Consider the following 14,211-nt stretch of genomic DNA (forward strand, 5'->3'; position numbering starts at 1 on the left):
AGTATCCTTAATGACACACAGTTTATTGTGCATACTGTTATGCCACTCCACCTCCCAAAGCTGAAAAACCTTGTGGTGTAAGAACAGAACACAGATCACGTTTAGAGAGACCCATCTCCAGAAGTGGTTTCCGCATAGCCTGTCTGGCCAGCCTGTCAGCAAGTTCATTGCCTAGGATGCTGACGTGTCCTGGGTCCAGACAAACACCACGGAATGACTGGACCATTCCAGGGCATAGATGGACTCCTGGATGGTCGCTACCAAAGGATGGCAAGGGTAGCACTGGTCGATAGAATGTAAGCTGCTCAGGGAGTCAGTACAGAGGAGAAAAGATTCACCAGAGCATGAACGGATTTACTCAAATGCACAAGATAGGGCCATCAGCTCTTCAGTGAATACACTGCAGCCATTGGGAAAGGAATGCTGTTCAGTATGGCTGCCATGAATGTAGGTGAAGCCTACATGACCATCAGCCACTTCAGAGCCCTGGAACACTTCAAGAATTGAGAGGAAGTGACAGCAGAGAGCTGCAGGGTTAATGGAGTCCTTAGGGCCATGCAAAAGGTCCAGGCAAAACTTTGGCCTACGGCTACGCCGTGGAGTTGTATGTGAATGGATCTCAAGGAGAGGTGGTAAAAGCAAGGATGCCAGACAGAAGCAATCATATGTGAAATGCATTCATTAGCCCTGACCTGGGCCACCTATGCGGGAGGTGAACCGCCGTGGTTGGGAAAAGAAGACAGTAATTAGGATGTTCAGGAGAGCTATGAATATGTGCAACATAACTGGCGAGCAGTTGTGCATGTCTGATCCTCAATTAAGGGACTCCAGCCTCCACCCGTATGCTGGTTACTGGACTTGTCCTAAAGGCTCCTGTCACTAGTCGAACTCCGCAATGGTGCAATGGATCGAGCAAACGCAACACTGGGGGTGCCAGCTGCTGCCAACACTTCCATTTAAACTGACAAATATAAGGAAGCCAAGTCAAACAAGTGTCGAAAACCAGACCTAAGAATCGATATGTGTCCATGACAGTTAGTGGATTGTCATTAAGGTAAAATGCTGGTTCTGGTTAAACGGTACAAACTGACAGAAATGCATGACACACATCTTCACGGCTGAAAACAAAGCCATGGGCTAGAGCCCATGACTACACCTTTTGGATGGCTCCCTAAAGGTGTTGCTCAGCAGCACCAGTACTGGTGGAGCAGTATGAAATGCAGCAGTCGTCTGCATACAGAGAAGATGAGGTGGATGGCCCTACAGCTGCTGCTATACCATTAATGGCCACTAAAAATAGAGAGACACTCAATACAGAGCCCTACAGGACTCCATTCTCCTGGATGTGGAGGCAACTATGGGAGGCACCAACTTGGACACGGAAAGTACGGAGTGACAAAACATTTTGGATAAAAATCGAGAGCGGGCCTTGGAGACCCCACTCGATAATGTGGCAAGAATATGAAGTTGCCACATTGTGTCATATGCTTTTCGTAAATTAAAAAACATGGCAACCAGGCGTTGGCCTCTGGAAAAGGCTGTTCAGATGGCAGACTTGAGGGACACAAGATTATCAGTGGTAGAGCGACCCTGGCGGAAGCTGCCCTAACATGGAGCCAGTAGGCCACATGACTCCAGGAGCAAACCCAACTGCCAACACACCATACATTCCAGCAGCTTACAAAAAATATTGGTGAGGCTGATGGGCCAATAGCTATCCACATCAAGCGGGTTTTTACAGGGTTAGAGCACTGGAATGATGGTGCTCTCCCACCATTGTGATGGAAAGATGCCATCGTACAAGGTCCAGCTGAAGATGATGAGAAGATGTCACTTGTAGTCAGATGAGAGATGTTTAATCATCTGCCTGTGGATCCGATCTGTCCCAGGAGCTGTGTCAGGGCAATGTGCAAGGGCACTGAGGAGCTCCCACTCTGTGAATGAGGTGTTATAGGATTCACTGTGGCATGTAGTGAACGAGATGACTTTCCTTTCCAGCCACTGTTTCAGAGTGCGAAAGGCTGGTGGTAATCCTCTGACACAGAGGCTCAAGCATAGTGCTCAGCAAAGTGCTTGGCAATCGCATTTGCATCGGTAGAGTACATGCCATTTATGTTAACACTGGGAACACCTGTTGGGGTCTGGGACCTAAAAACACGTTTCACCTTAGCTCAGACCCAATGGTCGAGACATACCTCTCTCAACACTCCTGCTTCCATTGTTTCATAAGTTGGTGGACACGGGGCACAGAGCCGTTTAAAGGCTATGAGGTGCTCCAGGAAAGTGTGCCGCTCATGCCACTGTAGAGCTCGCCGACACTCCTTAATTGCTTCTGCAACTTCCAGCAACCACCAAGGGAATGCCTTTCATTGGGGGCACCCTAAAGAGCGAGGGATCACGCTTTCTGCCACAGAAACGATTGTTGTAGTCACCTGCTCAACCATCACATCGATGTTTACCATGTGGGAGAGATTCAACAGTGACAGCAGAGGTGAAAGTTTCCTAGACCACCTTGTTTAATGCCCATCTTGGCAGGCGTCCAAGGGGCTGATGCAGGGGCAGTGAAAGGAAGATGGGGAAGTGGTCACTACCACACAGGTCGTCATGTGCTCTCCAGTGTACAGATGGGAGAAGTCCTGGGCTGCAGAGTGATAAATCAACGGCCGAGTAACTGCCATGAGCCACACTGAAGTGTGTTGCGGCCCCCGCATTTAGGAGGCAGACGTCAAACTGAGACAGTAAAGTTTCGACATCTCTGTCTCAGCCAGTAAGCATGGTACCACCCCACAAGGGGTTATGAGTGTTAAAATCTCCCAAAAGTAGGAAGGGTATAGGGAGTTCAGCAGTCAGTGCAGCCAAAGCGTTCAGGGGTACTGCACCATCTCGAGGAAGATAAACGATGCAGACAGTTATTTCCTGCATCATCCTTATCCTGGCAGCCACTGCTTCAAGAGGGATTTGAAGGGGCACTATTTCACTACAGACTGAGTTTAGGACATGAACACAAACCCCATGTAACACTCGAGTAGAGCCGCTATGGTTCCTGTAATATCCCTTATAGCCTCAGAGGGCAGCGGTCCGCATTGCAGGGAACCAGGTTTCCTAGAGGGCAATGCAGAAAACAGGTTTTAAGCTTGGCAGTTGCCGTTACTCAGCCAGGCAGTAGAGAAAACCACCAGAATTCCACTGGAGGATGACATCATTGTGAAACTGGGAACTCATGGAACACTCAATGAGGCAGTTTATGCCTCAGGGTCACCTGCTGCCACTGACTTATTGCCTGCACAGTCTATATCCATTGTGTCAGAGGGTCCGGTGAGATGTAGGTCCTCAGCAGACGCCAGAATCTTCACCTCATCCCAAACGCAAAGCTTGCAGGTAGTGGTGGTGTGGGTGCCACTGCAATTTCCTTGTTCTTGGGGGTCTTCTTTTTTGATTTCTTGCACTGTTCCTTGGGTTTCTCTACATAGGAGGGCTTCTTTGATTTAGTCTCCAGGACTGAGAAGGACCATGAAGCCCAATTACCAGTTACCTGTGGCTGTGGGGAAGTCGTCACTACCACACAGGTTGTCATGTGCTCTCCAGTGTACAGATGGGAGAAGTCCTTGGTTGCAGAGTGATAAATCAATGGCTGAGTAACTGCCATGAGCCACACTGAAGTGTGTGGCAGCCCCAGTGTTTAGGAGGCTTTGCCACTGAAGTTGAGGCTGATGTCCCCCACAGTTGGGGGAGGGGGGGGGGTTGCTCTCAAAGTAGGTGGTGCGGGAGAAACAGAGGTGGTCTTACGGCTCTGAGCTCTGAGAGCTGACTGGAATTGGTGCAACAGATGGGGCTGAAACAGTAGGTATAACAGAGGTGTAAGATGTTGTCATACACATGGATGGGACAGAGACTTACAAATTTCCTTTTAGATCAGTGTAGGTCAGTTGGTCCACAGTCTTGTATTCTAATATTTTCCTTTCCTTCTGTAGAATCCTACAGTTCAGTGAGCAAGGGGAATGGTGCTCTCCACAGTTGACACAGATGGGAGGTGGGACACATGCAATATTGGGATGGGATGGACGACCACAATCTCGACATATGAGGCTGGAAGTACAGCAGGAAGGCATATGGCCAAACTTCCAGCTCTTAAAGCACCGCATTGGGTGAGGGATCTATGGCTTGACATCACAGCGGTAGACCATCACCTTTCCTTCTCAGGTAATGTGTCACTCTCGAAGGCCAAGATGAAGGCACTGGTGGCAACCTGATTATCCCTCGGACCCCAGTGGAGGCGCCAGACAAAATGGACTCCTCAGTGCTCTAAGTTGGCACGCAGCTCATTATCGGACTGTAAAGAAGATCCCTGTGGAAGATAATACCCTGGACCATATTCAAGCTCTTATAGGGTGTGATAGTAACAGAAACATCCCTCAGCTTGTCACAAGCAAGTAATGCCTGTGGCTGGACAGAGGAGGATGTTTTTATCAAGACTGACCCAGACTACATATTGTACAAGCCCTCCACCTCCCCAAAATTGTCCTCTAAATGCTCTACAAAGAACTGAGGCTTCATGGACACAAAGGATTCCCTATCAGCTCGCGTACATACTAGGTACGAGGGAGCTTGGCATTCCTCCCATGGTGTGGCAAGGGAGACGAACAATTTGGAGTTGTACTTCTGTGCATTGAATTGAGCCTGTGAACGCTTAGAGACTGCTGGTGCTTGACCACCAGCAACTGATGATGTACTATGCTTCATCACATGTCATCCGCCCTGATGCCACCCACTCTGACCAGGGGTTCTCCACACGGGCGACACCCAACCACAGCAAAGGCCACCTGGCAGGATGGTCTTTGGTGGGAGGCCTGATGCCACAGGGGGATGGGAATTTACCCCTTGGCATATGTGGGGAGTTAATGACACAGGCATCAGCAAAGCGGTCCCTGTGTGGTCAGGGGGCTGCAACCAACAGGGTACATGGTGGCCTCACCACAACGGACTGGCTACTTTGCTAGATATGAGGTGCAAAGAAGTCCATGGTCACCATCGACACAGAAAGCGACACTGCATAGCGCATGGTGGAAAATGCACGCAGGAAGGTGTCCTCACCGAAGAGATGGAGAATGAGCGGGACTTCAATGTGACAACGAGAAAGTGGGCTAAACATCTAAATGCACAATGGACACAATGCACCATGTAAGGCGCTCTTCCCCCATTGGCTCGCTCTTTGGGAAAATTTTGAAGAATGGAGATCAAACCCTACAGGGGACCGTCACCTACAGGCCAAAATGTATGAGACTCCTTTTAGTCGCCTCTTACGACAGGCAGGAATACTTCGGGTCTATTCATACCCCGGACCTACAGGGGGGAGTGTACTAAGTACTAGCAGCTTATTATACCCTCTTCCTTTTCTTTCTCTCTATCAACAACAATGCTAACATCTCATGACACTCTGTGTCATGTACATAAAACAGTTACATTTGAGACACTATGTACATTTTGAAAAAGCACCCCGAATAAGAAAATCCCTTCTGACTCTGGAGGCTGAACCTCTGAGGTACTCCACAGCTACCAATGTTATATAGCAGCAGTATATACATTTTTTTTACTTGCACGTGCTTTACTTGACAATTGGAAACTCTGTTTATGAGCCAACCAATGAACATTTGAGCAATTACAAATTAGTGTAACGGTCAAAACTATTAACATTTTTGATGTGCTTATTAAAGAGCTGTGCTCTAAAATGTCAATCTCATCTCTTAAGCAGGGCCGCATCATGTAGTATAAGATGAAATTTAATGCTCATGTTAGTTGTCCAGGGAGACATGCCTTTTGTAGATTTAGAACAATGCATGTAAACTGCTGCTGTAGTCAACAATTAATATGAAATGTAGTAATTTTCTTATAACATTTAGAAAGTTACAGCATGACTGCAGTATTACTTTTTCTAGACTGTTAAACATTTTGTTTTCCTTGACATTTCTATAGCTGTAGTTTCATGCAATTCAATTCATATCACCTATTATGGAACATTTCTGAATTTTTGGCTTAAGATCCCTGTTTCGTTACCAACAAAACAGTTTTTGGCTAAGGGTGTTCTCCAATTTAACTTCAAGAATATCTATATGTATGACTCAGTCCTAAATGAGAAGGTGATCACAGGCTCTAGCATGAATTAACATCAGCAAGGCAAGGTAAAACATTCAAGGCACTGAAGTTTTTGACTAAGGGTGCTCTTCAATTTAACTTCAAGAATATCTACATGTATGATCCACTCCTAAATAAAAAGGTGATCAAGGGCTCTAGTATGAATTAACATCACCAAGGTAAGGCTAAACATTCGAGAAATGGAAGATATATGCAACAAGGCATACAATTAAGAATGAGACAGTAATATTTATATGTTGTTATGAAACAGAGGAAGACAAACAAGCTCAAGCCTTAATAATCAGTCTCAGCAACTTAACACCAATCAGAATCTGATATAAACTGTTGCACACGAGAAACAAGAAGGTGAGGAGGTCCCTTCAGATATAATTGGATGTGTTAGGATCCTGTTATGACTAGAGGGCTAACAAAAGATTTCTGCTAGGTGTGAATCTTACTGTTTGCAGAAAAAAATTTCATTTTATTACACAAATTCGCATTTTTTGCAGTTTCACTACGTGCACATACAAAGTAGCCGATTTAAATGTACTTACCTTTCTATTAGGAATGTGTCTGGCCATTTAAATCTTCTTCTTGCACCAGATGCCTTGCTGTGTTTTGGTCTGAAAGAAAGATGGTTATACATGGTTACATTAGATGTTTACTTATGTACAATAGTACATTGTTAGATGTATTATCTTACATTCAGCAACAAACATTTTGGCATCTTTATTTTAAATTTATTCATTGTCATACATTTACTTTGTCTTGATACACCAGTTCTTCAGGACAGAGAGTATGTTAAACATTGACCAATTAGTGAAAATTACCATTGTAAAAATTTTTAAATCCTATATGTTCATGCTAAGAAGAATCTTACTGTGAGATTTGTAGAGAGATACCTAGGCATGAATACAGCAAGCATGTTTCAATGGATGTACATACGGTAGTTAAGCAGACATGAAGAGGAGGCTTGCAAAGGATAGTTAGCATGAGGAGTTGCATCAAACTATACTTTGGAGGGAGGACCACAACAACAATGGAAAACAACAGTGTCACTCACAGCCCAGTGAAGAGTGTGTGTATAAAATATGAGGCCAAATAAATAGTTTTTGCCCTGGCAAAGATATATATTTAGTATCATTGATATTTATTTTCTTTTTTTAAAGGGGAAAATAAGCACTTGTGTTGTGTGTGTTTCATTTAATTAGATAAAACAATATGTCATGCTATCATAAAAGTTTTTATTTTGGACAATTCATCACCAATGGAAATTCACACAAAGCCTGTGAAAATTATAAAGACTTCGCTTCTCAATTTTTTACAAAGAATTTGCTCCTTGATTTTCAACAGCCTAGGAATTGTTAGCTGTATTTGAGTGCAAATGTATTTCTCTTGAAAATGATCCATATGAAATAATGTCAGAACTGCAATCTCAAGTGAAAATTTTGAGAAACTATGCAATTGTGTATTGCTCAATTAGTCATTAAACATACCTGAAATAGCTAATTTCATGGGCATATCAGAAAAGCGAATTTTAGAGCAAAAATTAACTATGAGTACACTTTGCGCTTGATGAATGCTGTATCTACTGAACACTGATTCAGTGCAGATTCAAAAAATAAATCTCTCAGCTACTGTTGAACAATTTTATAAAGAAACACACTTATTTTTAGTGCAAAACTGGTACTATGGCAGAGATGTGAGGACAAGATTTCACACCTGAAACAAAACAGCAGCGTCATGTTGATTTCAACTGCCAGAAAAATGTTTGCCAGTTATTTAAGTGAATGAAAAAGTGAGTTGATTTATTCATCATTTACACAAAAAGGAAGTCTCCAGGACAACCTGGGTAAAAAATAAATGGAACATGCTTAGGTTCCAAAAACAAAATACATTTTGCATTAGCACAATGGTATTGGCAACAAAGTTGATTTTTCATCAGAAAAACTGAGGTACAAATTGTTTCAACATCCAACCTATTCATCAGATTTGGCAACCTTAGACTTCCATTTTTTTTTTTTATAAACAACAAAATTTGTGCCTGAAAGTGTTTTGAGGCCAGGGAAGAGGTTATGGCAGTTACAAGTAAGTATTTTGCAGATCTTCAAGAATCTCATTTCTGGTATGGAATCCTCTCATTGGGAAAAAAAGCTTGGGAACATGAACTGACCTAACAAGGTATTACATAAAAAGTAAGTGCATTTTAACAAAAAACATAGTTTTTCACTGCCAGGCAAAACACTTTTCCCTTGTCCTCATAATAAATGCTTTTGGGTAAAGTTACATCTTTCTTACTTAGTCTGATGTTTGGGAGATGTACAATAATAGTAAGCCTCCTCAAATCATTGAAGTATAGCTTAATGCAGTTTAGGTACTAGTAATAATATATAAATATATCGAGCAACTAACCCTCTGTGAAGTAGTCTCAGAAAAGATCTTCCATCCATGTGTGATGGTGTCTCAACACCTGCTATGTCAAGGAATGTTGGTGCCAAGTCCAAATTCAAAACAATATCATCAATCCTGTAAAAGAAATATTATAGCTTATTTTAAATACTTACAGCATCTGTTAAAACATGTTATAAATTTCATGAAGCACAACAAGTGCACAGTAAAATAAATAATGTGCCATTATGAAACCACTCAGTTACATTATCAAATAACATTTGAAGTTTAATCTGAACATAAAAGGTAACACACTTAATCCACAGTAAAACTACAATTTAAAAAAAAGATGTCCCTGGTTTAGCAAGCTGCATGGTCCCACAACCGTTTTCAACAAATATCAATTTATGAAAGACACATTTCACACACTCACTGGAACATTAATATTTATGCATTACATTTGAGACAGAGTGTTATATCAGCATTTACTATGTACCTACATATATAATTTGACACTGATACCTACATCAGAATATTTTATGATCTGAAGATGGCAATGGCCGAAAGCAGTCCTAGAGAACCATAAAAGTTTGTTTGATCAAGACAGACATTTAAAATAAAGTGCCACAATATGATCACAGACTCATTTTCAGACTTCATGTCTTCAGTTGATAGCAGATTAAAGAAGAGATAACCAGTTAAATGAAACATCCTAGTACCATGGAAAATTATTTAAGAAAACTACAGATGATTTTTAAAAGAGTGGTCAGACAAGGATTTGAAAACTTAAGCCTGTTGTCTTGGCCACTGCATCACTTCATTCAGTAATTGAAGCAGTTAGACAACAGTAGGGAATAGTGAGCTGCAGCCTAACTTTTGGTTGCGAGTAAGGTTTCTCACAATTATAGGTGGCTGCTCAGAGACTCATCCATTTCAGTGCATATAGCATGATTAATTCTAGAGATATGAAACTGTGCTACCCCACAGATTTAGTAGAGGAGCTAGTTATGTGTGGTTAGCAGGAGAAACCTTGTGGAATATGGAATGGCAGTAGAGCAGTAATGGTAGTATTATCTATGCGTATGCTCCTGCCTAGCTCCATTTGTGTTGGTCAACTGCAAAATTGGCATAGATTCAGACTTTAATTTGGCACACGCTTGTATCTGTCCAAAACCTTCTTGTTAATAACTTTTACATAAGAATTAAGCACCTGCCATTTGGATGTGACATAGTGGCACTTATGAGTTTTAATGTGCCATTAACATAATGCCCAGAAGAGATCATTCAGAATTACAGTACATGCAAAATGACATTTGGGGTGCCCCTTGTACACACAATAGGACTGCTAATGTTTTCAATATACATAGGCAGTTTATCAGATATCTCACTCATATAGTTTACTGTTATCTACAGGGAACTGCTGTAGTATATCCACTTTGTGTACTAACTGTCAACTAACTCTAACTGTGGATAGATGCAATATAATCCAGTAACAAAGAAAAAACCCAATGATATCTGGTTGCAAGATCAATGGAAAATTTCTGAATCCTGTCACATAATTTCAATGCCTTCTCTTCAAATAGAAAGTGAACATGGAATGACTCAAAAGGTCCAAAGAGGAAAATCAAGTTAATAATAATAATAATAATAAGGCCTCCGGTATGTTCTGCCACTCATAAAAGGCAACGAAAAGAACAAACCACTAATAGGGCTAACCCCCCTTTTTGTGTGATTAGTTGCTTCAGGACAGAACTAAAGAAGCCTCGGACAAGGGCCGTCATGGTCGGGGATGACGCTTGAACCCTATGCCCGCCCACAGTGGTAACGACACTGCCAGCCAACTGGAAAATGATTTAAATCCAAATAGAGGTGTTTTGCAGGATATGCTTCCTGCAACCACCCTAGAAGGAAAACAAAGACAGAGGATGAGATGGTCAGATGAAGTTAATCGACACCTCATGTTCTGTTATTACCGAGCAACAAACCTAGGAACCAACACAACTGGATACAGATCACAAGTATACACAACATTTATTACCAGATGCCCAGAATTAAAATTTTTAACACAACAACGACTAGCTGATCAGATCTGTGTAATAATCAAAAATAACAGGATACCCCAGTCAGAATTAGAAAACATCAAACAACTAGTACAACAAATACTGGAACAAAATAATGTGCAATCAGAAGAAGAAGAAAATAAAGTAATGGACTCAAACATCCCAGAGCAAACAAACAAAGAACAACACGTATCAATTAAACAATCAGAGGAAAACGAAATCTTAAGACAGCCACCAGAACAAGCATAAATAGAACACGAAGTGACACACATGTTAGATATAGAAGAAAAATTTCAGCTGACATATATAGAATACAAAGACACAAATACAGACATTAGACCATTCTTGCATAGACAGCCAAATAACCCATAAGTCAAAACAACAATAAAAACTATCAACACAATCATACACAACAAAATAAATGAAAACACAACTATGGAAGAGTTACAACTACTGGTTTATACAGGAGCACTCACTACACTAAATATACACACTAGGCAGAGATCAGAACCAACCAACACACAGAAGAAACCTACAAAACCAGCATGGCAAAACAGGCTACAGATCAGAATAGAAAAACTGAGAAAAAACATTGGACAGCTAACACAATTTATAAGAAATGAAATGTCGGCCAAAAAATGAAAAAGGTTTGGTAAAATCTCACAACAAGAAGCGATAGAGCAATTAGATGAAAAGAAGCAGAAATTACAAGCATTGGCCAAACGACTTAGAAGATACAAAAAAAGTGAAAATAGAAGGAAACAAAACGAAACATTCAAAACAAACCAAAAGAAATTTTACCCGACAATAGATAACACACACATTAAAATAGATGATCCACCAAACATAACAGACACGTAACACTTCTGGAGCAACATATGGTCAAACCCGGTATAACATAACAGGCATGCACGGTGGATACAAGCAGAAACAGACACATACAAGATGATACCACAAATGCCTGAAGTGAAAATTTTGCAACATGAAGTCACCCAAGCAATTAATTCTACTCACAATTGGAAAGCCCCTGGAAAAGATGAACTAGCAAATTTCTGGCTAAAGAAGTTCACCTGAATACATTCACATTTAACTAAATATAATCTCTGCCCAAACTCTTTGCCTTTACAAATGTCTGCTTGTGTCTGTGTATGTGCGGATGGATATATATATATATGTGTGTGTGTGTGTGTGTGTGTGCGCGCGCCCCCTAGGGTAAGTCTTTCTGCTCCAGGGATTGGAATGACTCCTTACCCTCTCCCTCAAAACCCACATCTTTTCGTCTTTCCCTCTCCTTCCCTCTTTCCTGAAGAAGCAACCGTCGGTTGCGAAAGCTAGAAATTTTGTGTGTGTGTTATTTTATTGTGCCTGTTTACCAGCACTTTCCCGCTTGGTAAGTCTTGGAATCTTTGTTTTAATATAAACTATTTAACAGTTACATTGCAGACCCATACACATTCCCTGATACACTTAAACATGGAATAACTTATCTGAAACCTAAAGATCAAGCAGACACAGCAAACCCAGCTAAATATCGCCCCATAACATGCCTACCAACAATATACAAAATATTAACTTCAGTCATTACACAGAAATTAATGACACATACAACACAGAACAAAATTATAAATGAAGAACAAAAAGGCTGTTGCAAAGGAGTATGAGGATGTAAAGAGCAACTCATAATAGATGCAGAGGTGACATATCAAGCTAAAACTAAACAAAGGTCGCTACACTACGCATACATTGATTACCAAAAAGCTTTTGATAGTATACCCCACTCATGGTTATTACAAATATTGGAAATATACAAAGTAGATCTTAAATTGATACAGTTCCTAAACATAGTAATGAAAAATTGGAAAACCATACTTTATATGCAAACAAATTCAAATAATATCACATCACAGCCAATACAGATAAAGCATGGAATATACCAAGGAGACTCATTAAGTCCTTTCTGGTTCTGCCTTGCTCTGAACCCACTATCCAAAATGCTAAATAATACAAATTATGGATACAATATTACTGGAACATACCCACACAAAATCACACATTTGCTATACATGGATGATCTAAAACTACTGGCAGCAACAAATCAACAACTCAACCAATTACTAAATATAACAGAAGTATTCAGCAATGATATAAATATGGCTTTTGGAACAGACAAATGTAAGAAAAATAGCATAGTCAAGGGAAAACACACTAAACAAGAAGATTACATATTGGATAACCACAACGACTGGATAGAAGCAATGAAAAAAACAGATGCCTATAAATATCTAGGATACAGACAAATAATAGGAATAGATAATACAAATATTAAAGAAGAACTAAAAGAAAAATATAGACAAAGACTAACAAAAATACTGAAAACAGAATTGACAGCAAGAAACAAGATAAAAGCTATAAATACTTATGCTATACCAGTATTGACCTACTCATTTGGAGTAGTGAAATGGAGTAATACAGACCTAGAAGCACTCAATACACTTACACAATCACAATGCCACAAAAATAGAACACATCACATACATTCAGCAACAGAAAGATTCACATTAAGCAGGGAGGAAGGGGATTTATCGACATAAAAAACCTACATTATGGACAGGTAGACAATTTAAGAAAATTCTTTATAGAACGAGCAGAAACTAGCAAAATACACAATGCAATCACTCATATTAATACATCGGCTACACTATTGCAATTTCATAACCACTTCTACAACCCTTTAGATCTCATAACAACAACAGATACGAAGAAAGTAAATTGGAAAAAGAAAACACTACATGGCAAGCACCCGTATCATCTAACACAGCCACACATCGATCAAGACGCATCCAACACATGGCTAAGAAAAGGCAATATATACAGTGAGACGGAAGGATTCATAATTGCAATACAGGATCAAACAATAAACACCAGATATTACAGCAAGCATATTATTAAAGGTCCCAATACCACAACAGACAAATGCAGACTTTGCAAACAACAAATAGAAACAGTAGATCACATCACAAGTGGATGTACAATACTAGCAAATACAGAATACCCCAGAAGACATGACAATGTACCAAAAATAATACATCAACAACTTGCCATACAACATAAACTAATAAAACAACATGTTCCCACATACAAGTATGCACCACAAAATGTACTGGAGAATGATGAATACAGATTATACTGGAACAGAACCATTATAATGGATAAACAACAACACATAACAAACCTGACATCATACTCAGCGATAAAAAGAAGAAATTAACACAACTAATCGAAATATCCATACCCTATACAACAAATATACAGAAAAAAAACAGGAGAAAAAATTGAAAAATACATCCAACTGGCTGAGGAAGTCAAGGACATGTGGCATCAGGATAAAGTTGACATTATCCCAATTATACTATCAACTACAGGAGTCATACCACACAATATCCACCAGTACATTAACGCAATACAGCTACATCCAAACTTGTATATACAACTACAAAAATCTGCAATTATTGATACATATTCAATTACCCGAAAGTTCCTAAATGCAATGTAACATATATCGTACAGTTAAAAGGAAGTCACGCTTGATCAATGTCCGCGTCACTGTCCATTTTTGACCAGACATAACGTCTGA

At 40.4% G+C, this 14,211-nt stretch overlaps 1 protein-coding gene across 5 annotated transcripts in view; it reads right to left on the reverse strand.

Moving 5' to 3' along the window:
* LOC126334563 (extracellular sulfatase SULF-1 homolog) overlaps nucleotides 1-14,211 on the reverse strand; it is a 1,305,433-nt gene that overhangs the window by 88,636 nt on the left and 1,202,586 nt on the right. For all 5 annotated transcript variants that reach the window (XM_049996948.1, XM_049996944.1, XM_049996947.1 and 2 more), the window contains 2 exons: nucleotides 8,542-8,655; nucleotides 6,684-6,752 (listed from right to left, as the gene is read on the reverse strand). In XM_049996948.1, coding sequence (XP_049852905.1) covers nucleotides 6,684-6,752; nucleotides 8,542-8,655 — 183 coding nt within the window. The remainder of the gene's footprint in view (nucleotides 1-6,683; nucleotides 6,753-8,541; nucleotides 8,656-14,211) is intronic.

Source organism: Schistocerca gregaria, chromosome 2, assembly GCF_023897955.1.
Source record: "Schistocerca gregaria isolate iqSchGreg1 chromosome 2, iqSchGreg1.2, whole genome shotgun sequence".
Lineage (NCBI taxonomy): Eukaryota > Metazoa > Arthropoda > Insecta > Orthoptera > Acrididae > Schistocerca > Schistocerca gregaria.